The 18,076-nt window shown below is 33.8% G+C and overlaps 1 protein-coding gene across 2 annotated transcripts in view; it reads right to left on the bottom strand.

Moving 5' to 3' along the window:
- The window catches only part of LOC137470739 (protein broad-minded-like), a 65,431-nt gene that overhangs the window by 17,324 nt on the left and 30,031 nt on the right, over positions 1–18,076 (bottom strand). For both annotated transcript variants that reach the window (XM_068184360.1, XM_068184361.1), the window contains exons 24-26: positions 8,512–8,634; positions 7,128–7,236; positions 6,187–6,280 (exon numbers count right to left, since the gene is read on the bottom strand). In XM_068184360.1, coding sequence (XP_068040461.1) covers positions 6,187–6,280; positions 7,128–7,236; positions 8,512–8,634 — 326 coding nt within the window. The remainder of the gene's footprint in view (positions 1–6,186; positions 6,281–7,127; positions 7,237–8,511; positions 8,635–18,076) is intronic.

An 18,076-nucleotide genomic window follows, 5' to 3' on the forward strand; every position in this document is an offset into this window, starting at 1 on the left:
TCATGTTTCTGAGGACTTTGCTTGTTAAATATAGTTTTTTCCGTTTTTCTCAAATATTTTTTCTCCTGAACTGGTGGGGGGAGGGGCCACTTGAATCTGCTTTCCAGAGGGACCCCTTTGGAGAGTTCCTCCCTAAATTTGCCCTAAACCAGGACAAGCATCAACAATTGTTTGAGCCAGTCTATGGATATTTGCTGTTCCTTTTACTTCTTTATAGCATTTCTATGTCAAAACACTCATTTCAAAGGATCTTATTCTTTTAAGATTATTAGAATATTTTCAACAGAATTATGATTTTGCATTTATTTTAAGTTCATCTAAAGAACTTAATGATTTCTAATTAGTAGATTGTATCCCTGTCATTGGAATTTATTATACGACACATAGCATTTCAAAACAATCTTATTATAGTAACTTAATGATTATCATTAATAATGACTCCAAATTCATTAACCTGAAATTTCTTTGTTTTCCTCAAATAAATAAGTCCTCAGTATCTTCCCAAATAATATGCAGTGATGCTTACAACAGCTTACTTATGAAAATTTAATGTGAAGAAGGATTTAACTCTTACAGTATTATCAGTATGATTTCTAGTTCTTTCTCTGCCCTTTTTTGTTATTTCTGAAACAGCTGAGTATTGAAGAAAATCCTAGAACTGCAAAGACACACTTCTCGATACATCTTAAATAGTTATTTTACTTCCTCAAGGATTGTAGTAATTCAGTTTGGCAGACAAGGATCAGAGACTACAAGCTGAGACTTAATCAGTCAATGTACCAGAGACCCATGCAACCAAGATACTACGGTGCAGTCATGTATTTAATATATCCAGTACAAACTGAAACTGGTATCATACTGTGGAAGCCTACTGTGGCTTAAAATAATGTATAATAGAAAAGCAAAAGCCATGCACACAGACAAAGCAAAACAAGGAATTACCTTCCAGGTAAACTACTTGCTTCACTTAACTTGTCATTAAATGTGGACTATCCCTTCTGTCAGCAGGTCATTAAAGTAAAAAAAAAAAAAAAAAAAAAAAAAAAACACAAAACAAAACCAAAACAGAACCTTGGGGTTCTGCTTCTAAAAACTCATGATATCAAAAAATGCCAGCTTGCTTTCACAATTTAGTAGGCAACTATTACTTGCCCAACAGCATTACCCTGTAGCTGAAACTTAAGCAACAACACAGTTCTGGGCTATACATATTATGTGTTACTGAGTAGAGGCTGTCACACTACCACTACCACTAGAGGTATTCTAAACACACTAGCATGAAGAAACAGAAGTCCTGCTTTTATTTCTTCTCTTTTCTGGTTTGTCACTAAATGAGTTCACTGGTTATCCTAAATTAATGACTTGAATTTTATTTTTTTCCTGGAAAAATACTAGACCTGCTGAATGATGTGAAGGATAGAAGATGAGGGAACAGGGGAAGGAGAAAAAAAATAGAAGAGAAAATATGAGGAAGAGAATGACTAAGACCTTCCTCTACTGATGCTAGCAAGCTTTTAAATATGGTCATGATTGAAAAGAAGCTTATGTCAATTTAATTAATCTGCTGCACTTCTGCTCTCTTCTTCATATATGTTTATATTTTGCCATCCCATCTCTTACTTGTATTTCCTTTGTGCTAGCATTGGTTGTTCTGTGTAATCCCATGGGAAAAAACAAAAACAAAAACAAAACCCCCACATTTACAAGTTTATGAAGTTATGAAATTACACTATAATAAGCTACACTTCCACACATGTATGAAATCTGAACCACTACCTCATAACAGCAAGTTTAAATTTATCTCCCTTTTCTAAAAGATGCTGCTTTATAATTCTTCAAATTATTCTTCAGCTAGCTTGTTTAGATCTAAAGCAAGTAAGAACCAGAAAAATTTATCAATGTTTTATAAAACATAAGAAATACAACAAGCCCCTTCTCATCTGACTGTGCTTTGTGGCAGAAGTGTTTTTCTGTGATTAATAACTAAGATCTGTAAACCTTGCATATCTTATTCAAAATCTAAATTGAGAGATGAATAACCTGACTACAAATTATTTGACTAGTACATAAAACCAAATCCATTTAGAGATATATAATTTAGGAAACCTTATGTGCATTTCTCATAGACCTTACTACTCTTTCATCTTTTTTTAATTGAGTGGACTTAAAAGCAGAATGCAACAGACTTATACATGAACACCAGGACAAATATAAAAAGGAGTACAAGTTACAGAATGTAGGTTATTAAGGCATTTATGTGACATTATAAGGGATAACAGGAAAGATAATACGGCTGATTCTTTGACAGAGAAAATTTAAAAAAAACTTAAAGACACTGTAATACCAGGTATTGCAAAAAAAGAAGAATGAAATCAGATTAAAAAACCAGAACCAAACAAAATAAACAAGCAAACAAACAAACAAGAAACCCCCAATAAAACCAAACCTGAAACATGGCAGCAAGTTCCATTCAATTTAGAAGTTTAAAGCAAAGAACTCAGAGATCAGTGGCTGAGATAAATTATCAAAATACTTTTGATAAGAAATAATAACAGATTTTTTTTGTACCAGTTCTGGAATGTATGAGTTCAGAAGAAAATAAGATTAATGAATAGTGGGGTACCCAAGTTTAAAGAATTGTTAAGCAGTGAATGCATCATAGCAGGACATTTACAGACAATATTCTTCAGCCACAATCAGTACCAACTGTCATAACTGCAGAGCTAGGACTAGAAAAGGAAAACATATTCTGTGAAAATAGAAGAGTGAATAATACAGTTTAATAGCCTTCTAAAGAGTATAACTTTTGATAATCTACACTATAGTTAATATTACAAGTAAAAAAAAAAAATCTTTTCACAATTGTATCCTGAATATAAAAGGACTATATCAGTCTTTGAAAATTACTTAATAGTTCTTCCTCAAATTACCTTAATGAAATAATAATTGAAGAACTAAAACAAGAAAAGCAAAAGGGTATCTTGCTCGAGTGCAAATAGGTAGAAATGGCATAATTGATTTTCACATATAAGTAAAGGTCCACATAAATCATTTGAAGTTTCATTATAAATTATCTTCGACAGAAATGAATCATTAATATACTGCTATCCAATAGTTTTCAAACTCTAACTACTGGCTGAAATTATTAGAGCATATTAATATACAATCAACCAAATTTATTTTTCCATAAATTCTTTCCTACAGACCCATATACCACACAAACAAAGACCTAACATCTGCAAAACCAGGACAGATATTTGTAAACATTGACACACTACAAGTTTTCCTCAAATAAAAACATATTTGCTGGGAGAGTCTGCTTACTCAATGTGTCCTCATGAAATGGGAGAGATACTCCACTACTCTAATGCAGTTACTAAATTACAATAGAGTAATTTTTTTTTAATGAGTCAAAATATCCACTTGCCAGTGTCTCTAATCACTATAATAGCACAGAATAAAAGCAAGAGTGTTAAAAGAAGAGCTCTACTACACACAGCCTTCAGGCCTTGGTGCTGAGAAACATGTTCCATACACTGTTAGAGTTACTACTGCTCTGTTTTTTATTACAGATGAACCATAAGGTGTCAGTGTTGCACATTTAGCACTGTCCTTCAAAAGAATTTACAGAATAAAAACCCTACCTACTTCTTGGGTTTTCATGCTGGAAAACTCAGTGTGAACAAGTCCTTTTAAGTAACCACCCCTCATAATCTACTTTCAGTTTTATCCACGGTTTCCATTATACCAGATACAGGATAAATGAAGTCCAGAGATCTGGAAATGAAGCTTCCTTTTCCCTGACATCAATTTGCCACACTAGTTCTAAAATGTGCTGTTATAGAATCTGTCATTCAACTCCATCTGAAAGGAGGATTATAAACAGAACTACTAGCAGTATCATATTCAAGGCACATCTGTAAATTTTTTCTTTTTTTTAATGCTCACAAGCCAACTCCATCTATTATATAGATAGATTAAAAATCAACTCAGGTTACATTTTTACATCTGTCATCACAATTATGTGATGGATATAGGATATATTTTCAAAGTACAAAGAAAAGGTAAGCTTCTCTTGAGGTGCCCAGATTTCTTGAGCAATAGAAGAGGACACAAATAAGAGGTCAGGACAGACAGAATAAAACCTACAGGTACAGCTTTTTCAGCCAAAGAAACTAATAGTACTAAGAATCTACTAGTCTTAATTATTCATGTCATAGAAATATGCAAAATAAGAGGAGCGGAATGATACCTCACAGGTTACATAATGAAACACTACAGCATAAAATCTGAACACAGGTTCAGGGAACCAGAGACATTGTGCTGGCCTTCAATCTTTGTCAACACATACAATGAAGCAGTCGTGCATTCCCATTCACACAATGGCTACAGAACTTTTGCCAGTCAAAAGTCTGTGTTAATCCTGTCCATCTCCTTGCACTAAAGCAGAATGAAAATTAAACAAGTATTTTTCTAAACTCCAAGCAATCTGAGTAACGCACAACATGAATTCTGAATATTCACAACAAAGAAATTGTAAGATCTTATATAAATGTAACTCATGGATCCATCTTGTAATCGTATTTTTAACCTCTCTTGTGAAAGAAAACTATCACTGCCATATCATAGCACTTAAAAATACAGTTCATATATTCTCAATTTTCTATTAATGCTCTCTCTTGATTTCTTTTTTTGCAAGCACTACAGTAGAAATTTATGAACTTCATTATTTAATTTTTTGATCTATTTATTCTAATGCTTTCTTTCAAAATAACTTACATATCCTGAAAGCTTCAGTTAGGTAAGTTCAGTGGTTTGTTATTTTTTTTAACCTAGTACTGAAACAGAACACTTTCAGTGGTTTATTTCCCTTTTATTTTCAAACAACAAACACAAAATATTTTGACTCCACTACCAAATGTTCTGTTCATTTTGCAGTTATAGAATCTTTTACTTCAGTTACCTTTAATATCAAAAATGCCATTCCAAATCAAAATATTTCTTTGATTTCAATTATTCATCAAACTAATTTGTAAACCTTTGAAACTTCATTTCAGCAAATTTACTGTTAGCCAAAGTTTTACCCAAGTTTTCTTAGTTGGCTGTCATCCACAAATGTGACAACTGTAATATCTATTTCATTAGCCCACTGGGTAATGATGAGCAACAGAGTTGTTCTGAACAAGAGAACCAAGGGATCCTTTGAACACATTCTGAGAATAATAATAACAATACAATATGTTTTTCCAACCCAAGAGTGACACTACTGCCTCCTTGAAGTCACCCACTTTACCATTACCTCATTGTCGTCTTATGAAACTTACCTTGGGAAGCCTGGAAGAGTATTACAACAGTTAAGATACAGAAAATTCCTTCTTTTATAACTATATGGCCTTTCCTCTGGTCAGAGCAGGAAATCACCTTTCAAAATTTTTTTCCCCCAGATATACAAAAACAGACTATTTTATATTCCACAGTTAATATAGAATTTCTATCACTTCTGTAAATCTGTCTCTGATAAGGAAATTCACAATTTCTAGTAAGTTCAACTCAGGAATATAGTAAACATGAACAAATACAATGAATTATTTATTTACCAAGCCATTAATCGGATTCTTTTGTATTGTCTATGCAAACTAAAACCTTAAAACAGTTTCTCTGTGTGAATTAAACTGTTGCGCCTAGGTAGTTCTTCAAAGGATTCTTCAGTCTGCTCACATTCCAAATTGATGTTCAATGTGGAAACCAACTATCCTAAACGCTGTCTATTTCACACACCACCAAGCTCAGTAAACACAGGGATGTGAATCACGAAAATAGTGTACAAAGAACTCTGCAGTTTAAGCAAATAGTCTTGCTTCAGTTACTAGAGAGATGATATAAATGTACCTTATAAGTCACCCACCAGAGACGAGCCTGGAGGTTAAACTTGAACTGTGCATAAGAATTAGATTACCAAACAGCTCTGTAGATTGACAGTTGTACAAAGCCAGACAAGCAAAACCAAACCAAGTTATTTAGCTACAATTGATGCCAGCACTGAGGTAACCTTAAGAACTTAATGAGATTATGATCACTTGGATGTGAGGGTGGGAAGCAGGGTGCAGGGAGGAAGGAAAAAGAAACTTTTAAAATTGACTGAAATACTTGCATGCAATCTACACTGCTTGCACGCTTTCTACCTACCTTGTCTGAATTCAGCTTTCCTAGGACTTTCTGCAAGATAGCACTTTGGCACAGGGAACGATGAAAACATTGGCCAAGGATATAGCCCACTGCCCTAGAAAAAGAATCAGAAATAAATTAATTTAGCAGAAAGATTAGTAGCTTTTTCTCAATTAACACACAAAAGTACAGCTCCAAGAATTACTGCCTATGCACCAAAATTGTTTGATACTACAATTTCCAATGAGATGTGCTATAACTAAAAAAAAGGATAGAAAACTCAAAAAGCATTTGAGAATATAATTTTTATGGTGCATATACCAGTGACTGTTTTGATTTTACAGTTCCTTTTTTCAACCACAAAGGAAATTGCAAGTTTTATAAAAAATATAAAAAAAGAAAGCCCCAAAACCTACTAAATTGTATTTCCAACTTTATACATTGATTTAGGTGCCTTTGTTGTACTGACAGTAATCTGCATTTCATCTTTATGAGACTGACAGCCAGTGAGAAGTAGAACATTTAAAGAAGTTGCTTAACAAACACTCCTTTGTTAGAACATTGATGAAAGCTCCAGGTATTAGATACAGCATATGAAAACCCAAGAATGGAAAAAATATCAAATAATGCCAAGATAAATGGAAAGCTAGTAAAGAAAACACAGAAATATAAAGCTAAAAAAAAACAAACAAACAAATTGTATTCGCTTAAAAGTAACATTAAAATGGAGCAAAATAAATAGATCGTCTGAATGTAGTTTGTCCTAGGTACATCATGACAATCCCCAGATAGTAGGAGCAATATGTTTGCTCAGTGTATCATTTCTTTAAAATATTAACACTTCATAAAGATAAAGGTAGTCTGGTGTTAAATAATTTTTCACATGCTGAATTATCAGCAAAGATGTTCAGTTAATGAAGGCAGAAGTTACAGAAAGTACCTGCTAAACTTTAAGTTCTAACCTTATCTAATTCTCTCAAAGGCAAAATCCTTTCCTGTGGTCCTCCGATCAGATTAATCCTTACAAGAACATGGTTTCTCTCCACTGACAGACCATCAATTATAAAAACTCTGTGGAAAAAAAACCCAAACAAAACACAATCAACCTCCAAAAATTAGAAGCTATGATTTACTGACTGTTAATTCAGAAAACTTAAAGAAGCAAGAATATTTTGAGAAACATACCAGCGTTAAAACACAGCCTGTAATACATATAAGCATAAATAAAGAGAAACATGACGCATTTTGAGATATCTCCAAGCATTGCTTTAACTTTTTGCTACCCTACCTACTACTGATTGGAAAAATTTGAGCAATTACTGGACCAAAAAGAGTAGAAAATCACAAAAATTTTCTTATGTCACATAAAAATTATATAATTAGGACAGTGACAATTAGTGGACCATAAAAATTTGCTTCTTATTTGGCCTACCAGTAGATGTCTGCTGTCACAAATAAGCAGAGTTACTCGTTACTTGAAACAGAGACAACTTGCTGTCTGAAGTCACTGTACAGCCCAAGGTACAAAATTTCTGAAAGCAGTAACATCCAGTTTTTATTCACCAAGTTTCTTAATAAAAGTTTTGCCTTAGTAGGGAAATAGCAGGTTTCATCTTCAAATAGTAAATAACTATCATTTTTACCCATACTGTTTGACTTACATTCTGTAATGGTCCCATATAAAAAACAGTAAGAGGAAAATACTTAAAACTCAGCATGCCGTGAGAAAGGAAAAAATGTTAGTAACTAAATGATTGTCTGCTTCTGTCCCAAAAATACTTTTTTCCTTTTGAAAGGATGTGCTGTAATTTTATTTAGAAGACAGCAGTGGAAAATCACAGAAGCTGGAGAGTTGACAAAGCTACAAATAAACTGCTGGAAAGTTGACAAAGCTACAAACCAATCAACAACAACAAAAACACTCCCCCATAAAAACCACAACCAACCGCTGATGCCTGAACATTAAAATAATACCCTGATTTTATATTAAATACATAACATTAAAAATACATATAAAATTAAAAGGCATACTTACATTCACAAGTTTTAAACACTTTTTGTTTTAGAAACAAGAGTTGTTTTGATGACTAAAAAAAAGAATTGCTTTTTTATTTCTTATACTTTTGGAGTGAATATGGGAGAAATAGAACGCTATTGTATCTTGCCTATTGTATCTTTTCATAATTTAAAACTGCTGACAAACCTGCATGTAAGGAAACTTATGGACATTAGAAACCAGCTTTAGTGACAGCATTTGGATATTTAAAGCTACTAAGACATTCACGAATTTGTTCTCAGAAGAAGAGTTTGATAGTTAAAATAATATTTACATCAATCACTTCTTACCCTGGTCCTTCTGAAGTTTCTGTGACATTTTCCTCCTGAGCAGTTAGTAAAACTTGTGACACTTTATACTGAGTCTCCAAGAGTAAAAGGGTATTGAGCTCACAGCACAGCACATTTAACAGCCTGCAGAAGGACACAATGAAATGGTAGCACATCAGTCAGGACTCCAATAATGCACAGAAAGACAAGGATGAACATTTTTATAAGATCTTGCAATGGAAAGGGAGAGGATGAAAAAACAACAAAAAAACTCACTTTAAGTGTCTGAAAAAACTCAGACACAACTAGGTCAGGAACACTCACTTATATCCTTTTTAAGCATTCAACTGGCACAACCTTAAACAAATAGGGAATGGTTCCCAACGGTTTTCTGTGTGTGTGTGCACTAAACAACCAGAGAAAATACCTACTGGTCAGCTCAGCCTGCTTTTGAGTTTACCTCACAGTGTAACAAAAATTATACAGGCTTATCAAGACATTCCATGTGAAATGTAAGGAAATTACACAATAATAGGCTGATAAAGCAACTCAAAATTAGGTGGTCTGAAGGGGGAGAAAGGCAGGGAGGTAAAAAATATCTTTTGTTTAGAAAAGAGGCTTTTAAGTCCTTCTGTATAATCACATTTAACACAGTTCAAAAGCAATAAAAGATTTAACATGTAACATAACCAAAAAAATCTGCTGGGTTGGGTATTTTCAGAGAAACAAAAATGGTAAATGAGATTAATAATAACAAGTGCACAAGACAGTATATTATATACAATTTTCTTTCATAATTTTGGGGCAAATTAACAGGGTAAGTACTACAATATATTTTCATATAAATCTGAAATAAAGCAATCCAAATCATATTACTTTTTCTTTTAACTAATCTATTTACTCTAAGACCATAACAGAATAATTTCATTGAGGGATTCCAGTTCAAGGAAAACAATGTAACTAAACATTCTTGTTACTGGTTTTATTTCCTGTTTTAACACAGTCATAAAATGCAACATAAATTAAGGCTGATCAGCATTATATTTTGCATTCACATAAGATTTTATATGAACTAGAAAATACACTGCTTTAAATTCATGGTCTGTTAGACAAAGCTTATTTTCTTCAGTGTAATTCCTAATATGTTTCTACTGACAATAGCAAAAATTCATAAGCCATTCTCTCAATAATTTAATACCTGCAAATTCATACAGTTGTGGCCAAGGATTAAACAGCCAAGATGAGAATATGTCTCATTTTTATCCTGTTATGTTTTAAACAATTTGATCTGTTCAGTTTCAGTACTCTTCAGCATTATTTCTTTTACATTAACTATTTTGTGACATCAATTTGTTCTCAATACTTTTCTAAATCACAGAAGAAAAAATGACAGTTCAACTATAATTTTTATTATTATTTAAAAGAAAAAAAAACAAAAAGAGCACTAAAACCATTATGAAGATGGATAATTTTTTTCTGTGAAGTACAATAAATGGCAAAGACCTGTTTCCAGCAGCTTAAAACCACTTGGGAGAAGACTAGTAGCTGAGAATGCTTTATAACATCATCTCCTCTGGTAGGCAAGACAGAGTGGAAAAGAAAACCAAGACCAACCAACCATGAGCAAATAAAATTATGTAGATGGAATAGTGGTAGAATAAATGACAAAATATACAAGACCTAGTGTGAGCAGCTGCTGCTTAGGCATTCAAATGAAATTTTCACCTATGTAGAAAAATACATTTTAAAATGCTATTATTGAAGAACAGGTTATTTGCTTAATTGTAATATTCCATTAATTACCTTCCAAAGTCATAAATGTGCAGACTAAAGTTTCCAATTAAAAAAAAAAAAAAAAAGAAAAGCACATTTTATAGCAAGTATATTTGTAACCATGCTTTAATACAGTTATGGAGTTTTTTTCTTTTTTTGTTTGTTTTTGGAACATAAGAATTGGATCAGACTCCCCATTTCAATACCTCATCTATAAGAAGTACATGCTTATGAGAATGCATAAAATATTACAGATATAACACAATAAGATTAAAGCATATATTTTTGAGATATCTTTTTAAATTTTCTTTAGAAAGCAGAAGACAGAATTCCCAACCTGAATACTGCTGAAAATTGGAAGATACACTTTGATGAAGTTCTTGTACCTGGGAAGAATCCAATGCAACAGTACAGGCTGGGGACCAATCAGTCAGAAAGCGGCTTTGCAGACAAGGACATGGGGGCCCTGATGGTCAATAGTTTGAACATGAGCCAGAAACATGCCCTTGAGGGCCAGCACCATCCTGGGCTGCATAATGAAGAGTCCTGCCAAAAGTTGCTTGAGGGAGGTGACCCTGCCCTTCTACTGGTTCTGGTAAAGTCATACCTGGAGTGCTGGGTCTAGATCCGAGCTCCCCAGTAACAGTATGACATGGATGCACTGGAGCAGGTTAAGGCTTAGGCCATCTGACATAGGGAAAAGCTGAGAGAGCTATGACTGCTCAGCCTGGAGAAGAGGATCCTCAGGGGAGATGCTGTCAATGTGTATAAATATCGAACAGGATGGTTTGAAAATTGAGTCAGACCCTTCTCAGAGATACCCAGTGAAAGGACTAGATGCAAAAGGCATGAATTGAAAGACAGGAAATTACATTTTAATATACTGTGATGGTGGTAAAACAGTGCAACAAACTGCCCAAAGATGCTGCAGGATCACCAGCCATATGACAATATTCTAAGCCAGACCGGACACAGCCCTGAGTAATGCTCTGTAGTTGAACCACTTTGAGCAGAGCAGTTTTTACTACACAATCTTCCATCTCCCTTTCAATTCTGATTATATAATTCTGTGATCGCTACTAGTAAGATATACCACACACCCAGGAACAAACAGCAATGCATATAAAATAAAAGATTATCTGAAGGCAGTCCTTTACAGAAAGGTAATTTCAAAGAAATTCATAAATATCAAAATACATATCATAGTTGTGAAAATATGCTAGGAATAAGTAATTTTGTTCTGAATTCTGCACTTCCTGCCCTATCCATTTTTCTTGAAAGGTGATCCTGGATTCTACCACTTCAACTAAAACTTCACAACTAATACTTCACTACAGAAATCCCTAATCTAAAAGAAAGCATTCTAACTAGTATTTTGTTCCACAGGCTATCTCCTTGGTTTTGGTATGTGCAATCATAATGACTTATTTAATTATGACACAACAAAAGGTCCTTTGTGAGGTATAAATCAGCTAGTAAATGAACCTTGCTAATTTTTATGCTGTCTCTAAATTTTCTTGGCTGAAAATAATATAATAAACTGCCCATGATTTACTCAGAGTTGCTAAAAACACATATTATGAGAATAGCTTATTAACATCTCAATATTTTTTCTAGGAGTTCCTTTTAACACAAAAGCGTATGTTCATTGTTCTTTTTCCCAATGTCAAACCACGTTTCTCTCAAACAGGACCTTTATTATGGTAAACCCAGTTCTATTTTCCTGCAGTTCCCACTACACTACCATACACTATTCTTCCTTACTTTCATAATATATGTTCTTTCCAAAGCCACTCTGATGTTCTGTCCTCACTTCATGCATATCTGCTAATGCTCAGGTGGTGGTGAAAGATGCAAGATACTATTCTTGAACACAGCAGCTGTAACAGTCTGTGATGTCTAGACACCAGTCAGCAACTAAGCACCCACCCTGCTGTTCACTCCCTTGCCGCTCATGCCTGGCCAGTCTTCGACTAATGAGACCTGCAAGACCAACCTCCAAGCCCCTCAGTTTTTATTACTGAGAGGGATGCTATATGGTATAAAACATTCCTCTGGTCAGTTCAGGTCAGCTGTCCAAGCTTTTTTTCATTCCCAACCTCTTGCACATTCCTAGCCTACTTGCTGGGTAATGTTGATAAAAAAGAAAGCCCTGTTGCTGAGCCATTGCTTGCACAATGTCAGCGGAAACATGCTGTGTTATCAATACTCTTTTTGTCCCAAATTCAAAACACAGCACCCATGTGAGGTGCTATTAAAAAACTTAATCCCAATCTGTACATAGACAAGAGAAACAAGATAAAGTCTTATGCTATAAGCAGCATGAAATTTCCATCATATAGTAAAAAAGAAAGCAGCTCATCCAAAGTAAACTATACTACAATCTCAGTAATAGATGTGTGCATGCAGCATAAAATGGCCAACTAAACACAAAATGCTTACATCTCTGCTATAGACAGTGACATGATGCTGAAATAGAGGACTAAACTAGTCTTAAGTAAAAGGATTTCTTTTGGCTTGTAGTTACTCCCTTCTACAGATATAGGCATGGCTGAATCAGGCCAGCGCAAAATAAATAGCATGGTATTTGTAGAGAGCTCAGCTATGGGACAGTGTAAGATGCTTTTTTTTTCATCTCTCAGGAATAAAAATTAAAAAATGAAGAGCAATAAAACAAGACCTGGAACCTCTTTGCTGTAGCAGGACCTCCTTTTCACTAAATGACTATGTACAACAAAAGTGAAATCCAAAGCCAAACTTGCATTCAACAATTCCAGTGTCATCATCATGGGGGACAGTCTCAAAACATTTAACATCAGAGCTTACCATAACAATTTGATTTATTCTTTATTATTCTTTAAGTAAGAGCCTAAACTTCAATGAGACTGTGGATTCAAATAGTGAATGGCAATTATTATCAAGTGCCAGACCAGTAGACAGAGGCAATGTCTAATAAAAATACCCTAAAGAAGTCAAAAGCCACTCAGTGTTGGAACACAAAGGGCATTTGGAAGCTTCAGCCAAGCAAAGCTTTGCACACCGCCTTCGCAAACTGAACAAAAGACATTAGCAATGAGCAGATATGGGATGCCTCTGCACTTAGTCTAGCTAAAGGATTGAGGCTTCTAATTGTTCCACTGAGAGCAATGCATGGTTTTGAAAAAAAATACACGAGTTTCTGGATACAGGAGTTACACTTTTGGTGCCTGGGGCCCTGGAAGCTACTACCTCAGGGCAGTCATGTTTCTCCCAGAAAGAAAACTCTGGGACTAATATATTCCTTACAATGTTCTCCACATGAAAAGATTTTCAAAAGAGCACCTACACCATTTCAGCTACCCAATATACCTAGAAATTACATGTAATGTGATTGCTAATCATAAAAAGTTTTTCCAGCTAAACAAAAATGCTTTTCATGAGCATCACTTGCCAGCCTACAGGACTCAGAAGTGAAGAGTTTTAATTTCCCTCAGTTAAGTAAAGAAAAAAAAGTCAACAAACAAATGACATCTGATCACAGAATCTACTGTTCTTAGTTTATTAATAACTATTTGGTTTAAATGAATAAACCTAACAAACTTCTATTAAAGTGTACGTTAGCAAAAAATTGAATTAACTGTGTAACTACATGATCACAGATAATGTGGAAGCATTCTCACATAATCCTGTTGCAAATCCCCATCACCAGTAGTCACTGTTAATCCAGACCCTGTCGCCTTTTACCTTTGGATTCTGCTACTCATAATGCTTTTTAATAAAGAGAAAGGAAAATAGAGACTAAATATAAACAGCATTGTGCTGCAGTCATTGAAATCACACATTCTCTTAATTAACAATACACATAATGCAAGTACATGGAATTAAGGAATGACCTATTTCATATGCTGAGGCTAGCTCACTATTAAAATGCAATTATATAAGGGGGATGTTTACGATGCAGTTGACAAAAGCAATGGAGAAGAATTCAGGGGTGTTTATTATTTTTATTTCCCAAACTCACAAAGTTATCTTTCGCCTATCACATTTTTTTTCATTTAATTCATTCACCTGGACTTCACTGGAGTGCTCTAGATGAAATTTTGACAGATATGTACTGCTTTAAAGCAAATTGCAAGATGCTGATTGATTTTGATGTCAGTATAATATAAGCCATTTAAATTTTCTTTCCTAAATCTTTCTTTGCTAGTTTTTTAGGGCAACAGAAATAGATACAATGTATTTTTATAATTCTCTGCACTCATTTGGTAAGCAAGAAAACATAAATAAAAAACATATTCACCACAGTATTTTATATAACAAAGAAAACGTGACCTAACAATGTCAAAATCTTTATTACACAAACCTGAAAATAACAAGCCAATATTATTTTTCTATTTGCAGCAGACAGTAGCTTTACAATCCTGAGGCTGATTCAGATGTGCATATGACTTAGACTAATATTTACAATTTTCTGTAATTCCACAGAAACGGAAATGCATTTATTCACACAGAGCATTGTAATAAATACTGGGTTTTCAGCCTTGCCTTACAGAAGCCTAAAATAAATCTATTTCCCATTGCAGTTCAAATTACACTTCTTCAAAATGGGTTATCTTCAAATATCTCTAATGATAGGCAAATACATTGAATCTTAAAAATTAACCAGCCACAATTTGCATATCTGAAGGAAAAGGGTTTACCATCAGAATTTTCCAGGTAATTCCCTGCAGAAGGCAAAACTCTTTAACAGAGTACTCTCCTTGTCACTTGATGCTCATTAGCAGGAGGCACCTCAATGAACAAGTGTGGAGCTAAGAAAGGTCCTTCTGATTCAGAATGTACATACAAAAGATCTTTTGACTTCACAATATTTAGGAGTTTTATTGATTTATGCTCAAAATAAGCCACTGGGGAAAAAAATATCATAGCCTAAGAAAGAAAAGGTCTGGTTTTCGTCTTTAAAGTATTCAAATTACCTTTACTGCCATTTTATCATATATCCACAAAAAAGGGATTCCAGGAACAGTGTGTTACAAAAGCATTCTATTAAGTAAAGGGAATTTTTGCAAAGCTACCACTGCCCACAGTCTACACATATTCCAGTAATGTTGTTTCTCCTTCTGTTTTCCACTCAAGCCAACACTAACTGAGTATCTTCTAATTTATTTTGGGGTATTAATACTGTTTAGAGACAGGAACCTAATTACCAAAGCTAGAAATTTTTACTCTGCCACACTTTAATCCAGCTAACAAAACAGTGTCAGTAACATTCACAGAAACCCTATTTTCTGAATAGAGAGAACAGCAATATATAAATGCCTGAATAATACTTCAGGCAAAGACTTTGAAAAAAAATATAATTACATATATATATATATATATATATATATATATATATATATATAAAACGCATATATTTTCTTGGCAGGCTGTAAAACTCAAAACCCATGAATGCATTTACTGTACTGAAATACTAGAAAAATCATCTTGATAATATATAATATCATTAATCTGAAAGATTCCTTTATTAATATAAGTTAGAGAGAGTTAGAGAGCTCTTCAAAGAGCTTGGCTTTAACAGGGACACTTGGCTAGTGTCACATTTTAAGAAAACTTATTTCTCAAATGCATTATCTTTTAAAATCAGATTGATGGGTATACTTGTATCAGAGAAATAAAGCTGATCATTAAACTAAGAAAATACTCTCTGTTTAGTATGTTAAAAAAATATTGCTTTAATTACTGCTCTGAATGTATTTATTATTAAATAAATAATAATAATGATAACTACAACTTTTTTTCTCCAGTTAGCTTAAAAGGACCTTCAAGTGAACAAATCTCATCACAGACACAATAGATTCAATTAATGGAATACCAGATCACTGTCTGAAACTACTGAAGAACCATCCTAGGCCAAGATACTTCCATGAACTTAAACAAAAAAAAACCCCACAAAAACAAAACCAAAACACAACAAACAAACAAAAACCCCTAACAAAACCAAACAATAACAACAAGACGAAAATCAAAGGAACCACAGATTTGAAATTAGCTAGAGCTTGAGGTGGAACTGAGTATTTCACCCTTGACCACACAAACCCTAATCTATATGAATGCACCATAGGGAGTATTCTTTAAAGACTAAGAGATATTGGCTATGCACACCATATCTAGCTTCTCTATGTTTTCCCTTTGCTTTCTATTGCATGCACACCACTTTACAGTGGCAAAGATTGAAAAGTGAAGTTGACAGCAGAGCCTCTACCAGACTGTCCTTCAAAATTATAATTCAGAATTCATACTTACTCAAAATTAAGAAAACTATCCACTAGAAAATGCAATAATAACACTACAAACATAAATTTATACACCTGTGCATTTCAAATTAGACTATGAAAATACCTATGTATTTTATGCTTTTTATGCAATTATACAGCTAATAACCAAAATAATTTAAGACACTGAAGCTCAATATACACATGAAGGAAACTGTAGTTCTAAATTGCAAAAGTTGTTTAACAATCAAGCAAACATGTAACTGTTTTGAACAAGAAAATCAGAACCTCACAGTATAACCTGTAAGTTAAACAGATCAGAAGTTCAGCACTCAGCTCTAGCTGGGTCACATATATAGTTTATGGCTGTGTAGATTTGTGAACAATCAAAAGAATGTGGGTTTGGCTGTACTACTGGTATTAAGTACAGCAGAAATGTTTCCAGACAATTGCTTCACAAAATCGTACTGTTTTTCAATTCTGCAATTATCACCTAGATATTTAATTTCTACATAACAGCAAAGAGAAATTAGATATTTTGCTATAATTTCCACATTTTCCAATCTGTTAAGCATCTAATATTATTTGGTCTAACTCTGCTGAACTTAGAACTCTAGATGGAATTTGGTCAAGGAGCAAATCAACTACACAAGGCAAGATTCATTTTACAGAACATGGATGTCCGCAGTCAGTAGCATTCACAGGAAAGATCATGGAACTTTGAAATTAACTGTATACCTCTGATGTTCAGGTAACATAGGCCAGTTACTTGCAAGTCTTAATACTCTAAATAAGTATTAGTACTGTAAATCCTGAGTTAGAAGGGACCCATCAGGATCTAGTCCACCTCCTGGCCCTGCACCCCAAGAATCACACCACGTGCTTGAGAGTGCTGTCCAAACACTTTTTTGAACTCTGTCAGGCTTGGTGCTTTTATCACTTCCCTGGGGAGCGTGTTCCAGTGCCCAACCACCCTTTATTTTAAACTGTAGAACATCTCATTTTCCCTTGATCCTAATTAAATCAATGGAAGTTCTATCAAGTTTTCTATGGAGTCAGTCTAATCCTAAATGAAGAACAATATTTTATGTTTCAAATTTCATCTTAAGACTTCTCATTCCTATATAAACTAGTGATTTTCTCCAAAGCAGCATTTATAACTTCTGATTTATATGTCAAAATCATATACCTCAACTCCAATCTCTGCCATTGTTCATCTCCTTTATGCTCATCCTTATCAACAAATTGTACAGCATCTTAGGGTTATTCATATATAGTATGAAATAATTTTACTGTGATATTGAAGTACAAATATGGCTGCAAAAAGCTAATGTTTCAGAACTTAATCAGTTGGGCTATATCTTGCTCAAGCAAGTTAATCAAAGTTTTTCATATTATGAAGTACAATCCAATAGATATTTATTTCAACTGTCTAAAATAAGTTCCTAACAAAAATGTGAATTCAAGGATTTATATAGTCATCCTTGGAAAACAGAACAAAAATGCAGAAACTAATTTTTATGTTAAAATTATAAAGCACTGAATATTACAATACATGA

The sequence above is a fragment of the Anomalospiza imberbis genome, chromosome 3, assembly GCF_031753505.1.
Source record: "Anomalospiza imberbis isolate Cuckoo-Finch-1a 21T00152 chromosome 3, ASM3175350v1, whole genome shotgun sequence".
NCBI lineage: Eukaryota > Metazoa > Chordata > Aves > Passeriformes > Viduidae > Anomalospiza > Anomalospiza imberbis.